The 14295-nt window shown below is 40.7% G+C and overlaps 1 protein-coding gene across 1 annotated transcript in view; it reads right to left on the bottom strand.

Moving 5' to 3' along the window:
• The window catches only part of LOC127847149 (transcription initiation factor TFIID subunit 5-like), a 65230-nt gene that overhangs the window by 16656 nt on the left and 34279 nt on the right, over positions 1-14295 (bottom strand). The window contains exons 9-12 of the mRNA XM_052378848.1: positions 13791-13910; positions 12658-12803; positions 11895-12032; positions 111-192 (exon numbers count right to left, since the gene is read on the bottom strand). Coding sequence (XP_052234808.1) covers positions 111-192; positions 11895-12032; positions 12658-12803; positions 13791-13910 — 486 coding nt within the window. The remainder of the gene's footprint in view (positions 1-110; positions 193-11894; positions 12033-12657; positions 12804-13790; positions 13911-14295) is intronic.

The raw sequence follows: 14295 nt of genomic DNA, 5'->3' as shown, positions 1-14295 counted from the left end.
ACTTTACATCCCAGACTGGAGAGTTATGGCCCTTGTAGGACACCAATACATACCTGTACTTAACATCCCAGACTGGAGAGTTATGGCCCTTGTAAAACACCAATACATACCTGTACTTTACATCCCAGACTGGAGAGTTATGGCCCTTGTAGGACACAAGGTTTGTCCAAGTGTGGAGGCTCCAAAGTCGCACTTAAATAATAAAAATAGTAATATTTCAATACAAACATACAATGCCTTGCATCACATTAGATTTATAACAGGTTCAGTCAATGCACATAAGGAAACCACTTGCAAAAAAATTATTGTATTAAATTTTTAAAATAAAATTCTCATCTGTATAATAAAAAAAGGTCATTCAATTTTTAAAAGAACCAATGGCACATATTTTTGAAACTTATCTTAACAATTTAATTCACAAGTTTATATATGTTAATGATAATAGTGAGACAATTAAACCCAACTACTTGATTTACCAAATAGAACCTAGAGAAAATTGTGAGGTACATAAAACATGGAACCCAAACAACATCATATGGTATATACTACTCTAAGTACCACATGGAACCCAGACAACATCAAGTGGTACATTCTACTGTAAGTATCACATGAAACCATGACAACATTGTGTCCAACATCAATTCGTATGTACTACTCTGAGTACCACATGGAATCCAGATAACTCTAAGTACTGTACCACATGGAACCATGAACATATTGTATCCATCAGCATGTGGTACGCCAACATAATCAAGGGTGTGATTCAAGAACCATGACAACATTATGTAGTATGTACTGTTCTAAGTGCCTTATTAAGTACCACATGGAACACAGACAACAGCATGTGGTACATACTACTCTAAATACCACATGGAACCATGATAACATGATGTCCAACATCATGTGGTATATAATACTCTAAATACCACACGGAACCATGACAACATTGTGTCCAACATCATGTGGTATGTAATACTCTAAGTACCACATGGAACGCAGACAACAGCTTGTGGCACAAACTACTTTAAATACCACATGGAACCACAACAAAATAGTGTCCAACATCATGTGGTATGCAATACTCTAAGTACCACATGGAACCCAGACAACAGCTTGTGGTACATACTACTCTAAATACCACACGGAACCATGACAACATTGTGTCCAACATCATGTGGTATGTAATACTCTAAGTACCACATGGAACGCAGACAACAGCTTGTGGCACATGCTACTCTAAATACCACATGGAACCACGACAACATTGTGTCCAACATCATGTGGTATGCAATACTCTAAGAACCACATGGAACCCAGACAACAGCTTGTGGCACATACTACTCTAAATACCACATGGAACCACGACAACATTGTGTCCAACATCATGTGGTATGCAATACTCTAAGAACCACATGGAACCCAGACAACAGCTTGTGGCACACACTACTATAAATACCACATGGAACCACAACAACATTGTGTCCAACATCATGTGGTATGCAATACTCTAAGAACCACATGGAACCCAGACAACAGCTTGTGGCACATACTACTCTAAATACCACATGGAACCACAACAACATTGTGTCCAACATCATGTGGTATGCAATACTCTAAGAACCATATGGAACCCAGACAACAGCTTGTGGCACACACTACTCTAAATACCACATGGAACCACAACAACATTGTGTCCAACATCATGTGGTATGCAATTCTCTAAGAACCACATGGACCCAGACAACAGCTTGTGGCACATACTATTTTCAATACCACATGGAACCACAACAACATTGTGTCCAACATCATGTGGTATGCAATACTCTAAGAGCCACATGGACCCAGACAACAGCTTGTGGCACATACTACTCTTAATACCACATGGAACCACGACAACATTGTGTCCAACATCATGTGGTATGCAATACTCTAAGAACCACGTGGAATCCAGAAAACAGCTTGTGGCACACACTACTCTAAATACCACATGGAACCACAACAACATTGTGTCCAACATCATGTGGTATGCAATACTCTAAGTACCACATGGAACCCTGACAACAGCTTGTGGCACATGCTACTCTAAATACCACACGGAACAACGACAACATTGTGTCCAACATCATGTGGTATGTAATTCTCTAAGTACCACATGGAACGCAGACAACAGCTTGTGGCACATACTACTCTAAATACCACATGGAGCCATGACAACATTGTGTCCAACATCATGTGGTATGCAATACTCTAAGAACCACATGGACCCAGACAACAGCTTGTGGTACATACTACTCTAAATACCACATGGACCCACGACAACATTGTGTCCAACATCATGTGGCATGCAATACTCTAAGTACCATATGAAACCCAGACAACAGCTTGTGGCACATGCTACTCTAAATTCCACATGGAACCACAACAACATTGTGTCCAACATCATGTGGTATGCAATACTCTAAGTACCATATGGAACCCAGACAACAGCTTGTGGTACATACTACTCTAAATACCACATGGAACCACGACAACATTGTGTCCAACATCATGTGGTAAACAGTACTCAGGCCTAGCAATCAGGAGGTCATGGGTTCGATCCCCACTCGGAGAGCGTTCTCTAGATCTTCCCAAAAGACACCAAGTACTGGTTATAGGCACAGGAAAGGGACTCGAGAGCATTTCTATAAGGCTAAAGCTTTCGATGCAATCAAGCTAAAATAAAAAGGTTTAAACAAAACTAATACTCTAAGTACCATATGGAACACAGACGACAGCTTGTGACACATGCTACTCTAAATACCACATGGAACCATGACAACATTGTGTCCAACATCATGTGGTATGTAATACTCTAAGTACCACATGGAATCCAGACAACAGCTTGTGGCACACACTACTCTAAATACCACATGGAACCACAACAACATTGTGTCCAACATCATGTGGTATGCAATACTCTAAGTACCACAAGGAACCCAGACAACAGCTTGTGGCACATGCTACTCTAAATACCACATGGAACCACGACAACATTGTGTCCAACATCATGTGGTATCCAATATTCTAAGTACCACATGGAACACAGACAACAGCTTGTGGCACATGCTACTCTAAATACCACATGGAACCACAACAACATTGTGTCCAACATCACGTGGTATCCAATATTCTAAGTACCATATGGAACCCAGACAACAGCTTGTGGTACATGCTACTCTAAATACCACATGGAACCACGACAACATTGTGTCCAACATCATGTGGTATGCAATACTCTAAGTACCACATGGAATCCAGACAACAGCTTGTGGCACATACTACTCTAAATACCACATGGAACCACAACAAAATAGTGTCCAACATCATGTGGTATCCAATATTCTAAGTACCACATGGAACCCTGACATCAGCTTGTGGTGCATACTACTCTAAATACCACATTGAACCACGACAACATTGTGTCCAACATCATGTGGTATGCAATACTCTAAGTACCATATGGAACCCAGAGAACAGCTTGTGGCACATGCTACTCTAAATACCACATGGAACCACGACAATATTGTGTCCAACATCATGTGGTATATAATACTCTAAATACCACATGGAAACACAAAACATTGTGTCCAACATCATGTCGTATGTAAAACTCTAAGTACCACATGGAATCCAGACAACAGCTTGTGGCACAAACTACTCTAAATACTACATGAAACCACAACATTGTGTCCAAAATCATGTGGTATGTAATACTCTAAATACCACATGGAACCACGACAACATTGTGTCCAACATCTTGTGGTATGTAATACTCTAAGTACCACATGGAACACAGACAACAGCTTGTGGTACATACTACTCTAAATACCACACAGAACCACGACAACATTGTGTCCAACATCATGTCGTATGTAAAACTCTAAGTACCACATGGAATCCAGACAACAGCTTGTGGCACAAACTACTCTAAATACTACATGAAACCACAACATTGTGTCCAACATCATGTGGTATATAATACTCTAAATACCACACGGAACCATGACAACATTGTGTCCAACATCATGTGGTATGCAATACCCTAAGTACCACATGGAATCCAGAAAACAGCTTGTGGTACATACTACTCTAAATACCACACGGAACCACGACAACATTGTGTCCAACATCATGTGGTATGCAATACTCTAAGTACCACATGCAATCCAGACAACAGCTTGTGGTACATACTACTCTAAATACCACATGGAACCACAACAACATTGTGTCCAACATCATGTGGTATGCAATACTCTAAGTACCATATGGAACCCAGACAACAGCTTGTGGTACATACTACTCTAAATACCACATGGAACCACAACAACATTGTGTCCAACATCATGTGGTATGCAATACTCTAAGTACCACGTGGAATCCAGAAAACAGCTTGTGGCACACACTACTCTAAATACCACATGGAACCACAACAACATTGTGTCCAACATCATGTGGTATGCAATACTCTAAGTACCATATGGAACCCAGACAACAGCTTGTGGCACATGCTACTCTAAATACCACATGGAACCACGACAACATTGTGTCCAACATCATGTGGTATCCAATATTCTAAGTACCACATGGAACACAGACAACAGCTTGTGGCACATGCTACTCTAAATACCACATGGAACCACAACAACATTGTGTCCAACATCACTTGGTATCCAATATTCTAAGTACCATATGGAACCCAGACAACAGCTTGTGGTGCATACTACTCTAAATACCACATGGAACCACGACAACATTGTGTCCAACATCATGTGGTATGCAATATTCTAAGTACCACATGGAACACAGACATCAGCTTGTGGCACATGCTACTCTAAATACCACATGGAACCACGACAAAATAGTGTCCAACATCATGTGGTATGTAATACTCTAAGTACCACATGGAACCCAGACAACAGCTTGTGACACATGCTACTCTAAATACCACATGGAACCACGACAACATTGTGTCCAACATCACGTGGTATGCAATACTCTAAGTACCACATGGAACCCAGACAACAGCTTGTGGTACATACTACTCTAAATACCACATGGAACCACAACAACATTGTGTCCAACATCATGTGGTATCCAATATTCTAAGTACCACATGGAATCCAGACATCAGCTTGTGGTGCATACTACTCTAAATACCACATGGAACCACAACATTGTGTCCAACATCATGTGGTAAGTAATACTCTAAGTACCACATGGAACCCAGACAACAGCTTGTGACACATGCTACTCTAAATACCACATGGAACCACGACAACATTGTGTCCAACATCATGTGGTATGCAATACTCTAAGAACCACATGGAACCCAGACAACAGCTTGTGGCACATACTACTCTAAATACCACATGGAACCACGACAACATTGTGTCCAACATCATGTGGTATGCAATACTCTAAGAACCACATGGAACCCAGACAACAGCTTGTGGCACACACTACTATAAATACCACATGGAACCACAACAACATTGTGTCCAACATCATGTGGTATGCAATACTCTAAGAACCACATGGAACCCAGACAACAGCTTGTGGCACATACTACTCTAAATACCACATGGAACCACAACAACATTGTGTCCAACATCATGTGGTATGCAATACTCTAAGAACCATATGGAACCCAGACAACAGCTTGTGGCACACACTACTCTAAATACCACATGGAACCACAACAACATTGTGTCCAACATCATGTGGTATGCAATTCTCTAAGAACCACATGGACCCAGACAACAGCTTGTGGCACATACTATTTTCAATACCACATGGAACCACAACAACATTGTGTCCAACATCATGTGGTATGCAATACTCTAAGAGCCACATGGACCCAGACAACAGCTTGTGGCACATACTACTCTTAATACCACATGGAACCACGACAACATTGTGTCCAACATCATGTGGTATGCAATACTCTAAGAACCACGTGGAATCCAGAAAACAGCTTGTGGCACACACTACTCTAAATACCACATGGAACCACAACAACATTGTGTCCAACATCATGTGGTATGCAATACTCTAAGTACCACATGGAACCCTGACAACAGCTTGTGGCACATGCTACTCTAAATACCACACGGAACAACGACAACATTGTGTCCAACATCATGTGGTATGTAATTCTCTAAGTACCACATGGAACGCAGACAACAGCTTGTGGCACATACTACTCTAAATACCACATGGAGCCATGACAACATTGTGTCCAACATCATGTGGTATGCAATACTCTAAGAACCACATGGACCCAGACAACAGCTTGTGGTACATACTACTCTAAATACCACATGGACCCACGACAACATTGTGTCCAACATCATGTGGCATGCAATACTCTAAGTACCATATGAAACCCAGACAACAGCTTGTGGCACATGCTACTCTAAATTCCACATGGAACCACAACAACATTGTGTCCAACATCATGTGGTATGCAATACTCTAAGTACCATATGGAACCCAGACATCAGCTTGTGGTGCATACTACTCTAAATACCACATGGAACCACGACAACATTGTGTCCAACATCATGTGGTAAACAGTACTCAGGCCTAGCAATCAGGAGGTCATGGGTTCGATCCCCACTCGGAGAGCGTTCTCTAGATCTTCCCAAAAGACACCAAGTACTGGTTATAGGCACAGGAAAGGGACTCGAGAGCATTTCTATAAGGCTAAAGCTTTCGATGCAATCAAGCTAAAATAAAAAGGTTTAAACAAAACTAATACTCTAAGTACCATATGGAACACAGACGACAGCTTGTGACACATGCTACTCTAAATACCACATGGAACCATGACAACATTGTGTCCAACATCATGTGGTATGTAATACTCTAAGTACCACATGGAATCCAGACAACAGCTTGTGGCACACACTACTCTAAATACCACATGGAACCACAACAACATTGTGTCCAACATCATGTGGTATGCAATACTCTAAGTACCACAAGGAACCCAGACAACAGCTTGTGGCACATGCTACTCTAAATACCACATGGAACCACGACAACATTGTGTCCAACATCATGTGGTATCCAATATTCTAAGTACCACATGGAACACAGACAACAGCTTGTGGCACATGCTACTCTAAATACCACATGGAACCACAACAACATTGTGTCCAACATCACGTGGTATCCAATATTCTAAGTACCATATGGAACCCAGACAACAGCTTGTGGTACATGCTACTCTAAATACCACATGGAACCACGACAACATTGTGTCCAACATCATGTGGTATGCAATACTCTAAGTACCACATGGAATCCAGACAACAGCTTGTGGCACATACTACTCTAAATACCACATGGAACCACAACAAAATAGTGTCCAACATCATGTGGTATCCAATATTCTAAGTACCACATGGAACCCTGACATCAGCTTGTGGTGCATACTACTCTAAATACCACATTGAACCACGACAACATTGTGTCCAACATCATGTGGTATGCAATACTCTAAGTACCATATGGAACCCAGAGAACAGCTTGTGGCACATGCTACTCTAAATACCACATGGAACCACGACAATATTGTGTCCAACATCATGTGGTATATAATACTCTAAATACCACATGGAAACACAAAACATTGTGTCCAACATCATGTCGTATGTAAAACTCTAAGTACCACATGGAATCCAGACAACAGCTTGTGGCACAAACTACTCTAAATACTACATGAAACCACAACATTGTGTCCAAAATCATGTGGTATGTAATACTCTAAATACCACATGGAACCACGACAACATTGTGTCCAACATCTTGTGGTATGTAATACTCTAAGTACCACATGGAACACAGACAACAGCTTGTGGTACATACTACTCTAAATACCACACAGAACCACGACAACATTGTGTCCAACATCATGTCGTATGTAAAACTCTAAGTACCACATGGAATCCAGACAACAGCTTGTGGCACAAACTACTCTAAATACTACATGAAACCACAACATTGTGTCCAACATCATGTGGTATATAATACTCTAAATACCACACGGAACCATGACAACATTGTGTCCAACATCATGTGGTATGCAATACCCTAAGTACCACATGGAATCCAGAAAACAGCTTGTGGTACATACTACTCTAAATACCACACGGAACCACGACAACATTGTGTCCAACATCATGTGGTATGCAATACTCTAAGTACCACATGCAATCCAGACAACAGCTTGTGGTACATACTACTCTAAATACCACATGGAACCACAACAACATTGTGTCCAACATCATGTGGTATGCAATACTCTAAGTACCATATGGAACCCAGACAACAGCTTGTGGTACATACTACTCTAAATACCACATGGAACCACAACAACATTGTGTCCAACATCATGTGGTATGCAATACTCTAAGTACCACGTGGAATCCAGAAAACAGCTTGTGGCACACACTACTCTAAATACCACATGGAACCACAACAACATTGTGTCCAACATCATGTGGTATGCAATACTCTAAGTACCACATGGAACCCAGACAACAGCTTGTGGCACATGCTACTCTAAATACCACATGGAACCACGACAACATTGTGTCCAACATCATGTGGTATCCAATATTCTAAGTACCACATGGAACACAGACAACAGCTTGTGGCACATGCTACTCTAAATACCACATGGAACCACAACAACATTGTGTCCAACATCACTTGGTATCCAATATTCTAAGTACCATATGGAACCCAGACAACAGCTTGTGGTGCATACTACTCTAAATACCACATGGAACCACGACAACATTGTGTCCAACATCATGTGGTATGCAATATTCTAAGTACCACATGGAACACAGACATCAGCTTGTGGCACATGCTACTCTAAATACCACATGGAACCACGACAAAATAGTGTCCAACATCATGTGGTATGTAATACTCTAAGTACCACATGGAACCCAGACAACAGCTTGTGACACATGCTACTCTAAATACCACATGGAACCACGACAACATTGTGTCCAACATCACGTGGTATGCAATACTCTAAGTACCACATGGAACCCAGACAACAGCTTGTGGTACATACTACTCTAAATACCACATGGAACCACAACAACATTGTGTCCAACATCATGTGGTATCCAATATTCTAAGTACCACATGGAATCCAGACATCAGCTTGTGGTGCATACTACTCTAAATACCACATGGAACCACAACATTGTGTCCAACATCATGTGGTATGTACTACTCTAAATACCACACGGAACCATGACAACATTGTGTCCAACATCATGTGGTAAGTAATACTCTAAGTACCACATGGAACCCAGACAACAGCTTGTGACACATGCTACTCTAAATACCACATGGAACCACGACAACATTGTGTCCAACATCATGTGGTATGCAATACTCTAAGAACCACATGGACCCAGACAACAGCTTGTGGCACATACTACTCTAAATACCGCATGGAACCACAACAAAATAGTGTCCAACATCAAGTGGTATCCAATATTCTAAGTACCACATGGAACCCAGACAACAGCTTGTGGTGCATACTACTCTAAATACCACATGGAACCACGACAAAATTGTGTCCAACATCATGTGGTATGCAATACTCTAAGTACCACATGGAACCCTGACATCAGCTTGTGGTGCATACTACTCTAAATACCACATGGAACCATGACGAAATAGTATCCAACATCATGTGGTATGTAATACTCTAAGTACCACATGGAACCCAGACAACAGCTTGTGACACATGCTACTCTAAATACCAAATGGAACCACGACAACATTGTGTCCAACATAATGTGGTATGCAATACTCTAAGAACCACATGGACCCAGACAACAGCTTGTGGCACATACTACTCTAAATACCGCATGGAACCACAACAAAATAGTGTCCAACATCATGTGGTATCCAATATTCTAAGTACCACATGGAACACCGAAAACAGCTTGTGGTGCATACTACTCTAAATACCACATGGAAACACGACAACATTGTGTCCAACATCATGTTTTATGTAACACTCTAAGTACCACATGGAATCCAGACAACAGCTTGTGGCACAAACTACTCTAAATACTACATGAAACCACAACATTGTGTCCAACATCATGTGGTATGTAATACTCTAAATACCACATGGAACCACGACAACATTGTGTCCAACATCTTGTGGTATGTAATACTCTAAGTACCACATGGACCCAGACAACAGCTTGTGGTACATACTACTCTAAATACCACACGGAACCACGACAACATTGTGTCCAACATCATGTCGTATGTAAAACTCTAAGTACCACATGGAATCCAGACAACAGCTTGTGGCACAAACTACTCTAAATACTACATGAAACCACAACATTGTGACCAACATCATGTGGTATATAATACTCTAAATACCACATGGAGCCATGACAACATTGTGTCCAGCATCATGTGGTATGTAATACTCTAAGTACCACATGGAACACAGACAACAGCTTGTGGTACATACTACTCTAAATACCACACGGAACCACGACAACATTGTGTCCAACATCATGTGGTATGCAATAGTCTAAGTACCACATGGAATCCAGACAACAGCTTGTGGTACATGCTACTCTAAATACCACATGGAACCATGACAAAATAGTGTCCAACATCATGTGGTATGCAATACTCTAAGTACCATATGGAATCCAGACAACAGCTTGTGGCACATGCTACTCTAAATACCACATGGAACCACAACAACATTGTGTCCAACATCATGTGGTATGCAATACTCTAAGTACCACATGGAATCCAGACAACAGCTTGTGGCACATGCTACTCTAAATACCACATGGAACCACAACAACATTGTGTCCAACATCATGTGGTATGCAATACTCTAAGTACCATATGGAACCCAGACAACAGCTTGTGGTACATACTACTCTAAATACCACATGGAACCACGACAACATTGTGTCCAACATCATGTGGTATGCAATACTCTAAGTACCATATGGAACCCAGACAACAGCTTGTGGTACATACTACTCTAAATACCACATGGAACCACAACAACATTGTGTCCAACATCATGTGGTATGTAATACTCTAAGTACCATATGGAACCCAGACAACAGCTTGTGGTACATACTACTCTAAATACCACATGGAACCACAACAACATTGTGTCCAACATCATGTGGTATACAGTACTCAGGTCGCAGTGGCATATTGGATAAGGTGTCTGCCTAGCAATCAGGAGGTCATGGGTTCGATCCCCACTCGGGGAGCGTTCTCTAGATCTTCCCAAAAGACACCAAGTACTGGTTATAGACCCAGGAAAGGGACTCGAGAGCGTTTCTATAAGGCTAAAGCTTTTGATGCAATCAAGCTAAAATAAATATTATTATATTACTCTAAGTACCATACGGATCATAGAAAACAGCTTGTGGCACATACTTCTCTAAATACCACATGGAGCCATGACAACATTGTGTCCAACATCATGTGGTATGTTATACTCTTAAGTACCACGTTGACCCAGACAAACGCTTGTGGTACATACTACTCTAAATACCACATGGAACCATGACAACATTGTTGCAAACATCATGTGAAATATACTTCTCTAAGTACCACATGGAACCACGACAACACTGTGTGGTACCTACTACTCTACGTACCACATGTAACCATGACAACACTGTGTGTTACCTACCAGTGCCATCCTCTGAGCTGGAGGTTAGGTAACTCTTGTCAGGTGAGAAGCTCGTGCCATACATGGGACCGCCATTGGACAGTAACCACATGTAACCATGACAACACTGTGTGTTACCTACCAGTGCCATCCTCTGAGCTGGAGGTGAGGTAACTCTTGTCAGGTGAAAAGCTCGTGCCATAGATTGGACCACTGTGGGACAGTAACAACTTAGTCTCCTCTGCAGTTGTGTCGTCCATCATACGCTCAAACACATCATCTGCAAACATGTACACAGCCAAATAATTGGGTTTCTTTAAGTGAAATCCCTGATTAGCCTGTGCAGTTTTTTCCTTTACTGAATTTTTGCTTAGAGGAGACTACCTTTAAACGAACAATACATTAACAGTGGAAAGTGTTGTCTCTTATTAGCCTGTCCCAGCAGCTGCAATTACTTCATGTGACCAAAAATACACATGTATTAATAACATTATTTGTCCAAATGTTCTGCGTCCTTATTATACCAAATACACAGTATATACAGAATATAGGCATATGAACATACAAATGCTAAGTTTATGTTGTTTTAACTAATTTACACATTTCTGTAAAGGAAAGGCAAGAGTTTTTCAGAGTTGACATCCTTTCAATGAATTAACAATGTCCAAATTCACACTTAATCTTGTAATAACACTTTTTGGCACACAACATGTTAATAACCTCATTTTTGTATGGACTACTTTTACATTTGCTTACAACTATCCTTTCAATCATTAAATGTGCTTAATTTCAGATTAACTAATTCTATTGATTCTGAAATAAATTTACTTGAGGGTAACATATGATATATGCATGTCATCTATGGTACTATATCCTGCCATATATGAGCTTCAACCCCTCTTTACCTGCTTCCTTGTCAATCAACTCCAGTTCGTCTACAGGCTTCATGGCTCTCAGTTTGTTAGGTGTCAGGGACCACACCCGTATGTTGGAGTCACCCAGGCCGGTACACAGCAGGCTGGAGTCCTCTGATACATCTATAGATGTCACACTGCAATCAATACAGGAGTGATACATATAAAGATGTCACACTGCAACCAATACAGAAGTGATACATCTATAGATGTCACACTGCAACCAATACAGGAGTGATACATCTATAGATGTCACACTGCAACCAATACAGGAGTGATACATCTATAGATGTCACACTGCAACCAATACAAGAATGATACATCTATAGATGTATCACTGCAACCAATACAGGAGTGATACATCTATAGATGTCACACTGCAACCAATACAGGAGTATTACATCTATAGGTGTCACACTGCAACCAATACAGGAGTGATACATCTATAGATTTCACACTGCAACCAATACAGGAGTGATACATCTATAGATGTCACACTGCAACCAATATAGGAGTATTACATCTATAGGTGTAACACTGCAACCAATACAGGAGTGATACATCTATAGATGTCACACTGCAACCAATACAGGAGTGATACATCTATAGATGTATCACTGCAACCAATACAGGAGTGATACATCTATAGGTGTCACACTGCAACCAATACAGGAGGCTAGGCTAGGGCCATTCAATAAGGGCTGTAACTATAAAAAAGGGATAAAGAGTTATGGCTCTCCTGTACTGTACTTCCCCACGCAGATCTCTCTTCCTTTTAAGTTTCAATTTGATATCTCTTGTAGTTTTCGAGATTATGTCATGGTCAAAACCAAATAGCTTAGAAGGACCATTAGCAAGATGGAAGAGTAGATAAGAGTAATTATGGTACATTAAGATTGGGGTTCATTTAATTTGAGAAAAGGGAGAGTTGAAGACTCATTCCACAATCCTGTTCAGTAGTAATTGGTTACTGTTAAATATGTCTTACCCCTGGAGTGCATTGTGGAATGTGTAGTCATTATGGTACATTAAGATTGGGGTTCATTTTATTTGAGAAAAGGGAGAGTTGAAGGCTCATTCCACAATCCTGTTCAGTAGTAAGTGGTTACTGTTACATGTCTTACCCCTGGAGTGCATTGTGGAATGTGTAGAAGCAGATCGAGGGCAGGGAGTTGGGCCCCATTTTGACCTTCTTCAGGGCCTCTCTGTATGCATTGATCCTTTCCAGCTTGTCATGGTCCTTCCTAAACACACAGTTGAATTAATTTTATCCCATCATCAGACATGCATTGTCGAAATAAACCACTGTGGAATAAATTTTCCTCTATTTCGGCAGTGCTGAAATATAGCTGTCACGCGCGGCAGAGAATGGTCATATTACTCGGAATCAACTATAAAGTAATCATTTACAGCAAAATCAAATCAGATTCAACAAAACAAACAATTTGATACCAAGATGTAATATATTTTTAACACATAATGCAACTCAAAAAGCAAAAAAACATTATTTACAAATATTAAGTGCGCATACTCGTGACGTCATTATTAACACGTCATACGACACAATGCATGTTCTTTCACGTTAAAGCTGCAGTTGTTTAGTGTGTTTTTTTCATTATTTCTTAAAAA

The sequence above is a fragment of the Dreissena polymorpha genome, chromosome 10, assembly GCF_020536995.1.
Source record: "Dreissena polymorpha isolate Duluth1 chromosome 10, UMN_Dpol_1.0, whole genome shotgun sequence".
In the NCBI taxonomy this organism is placed as follows: Eukaryota; Metazoa; Mollusca; class Bivalvia; order Myida; family Dreissenidae; genus Dreissena; species Dreissena polymorpha.
Note: the sequence above shows the minus strand (reverse complement) of the source record. Positions and strands in the feature narration are given on the sequence as shown.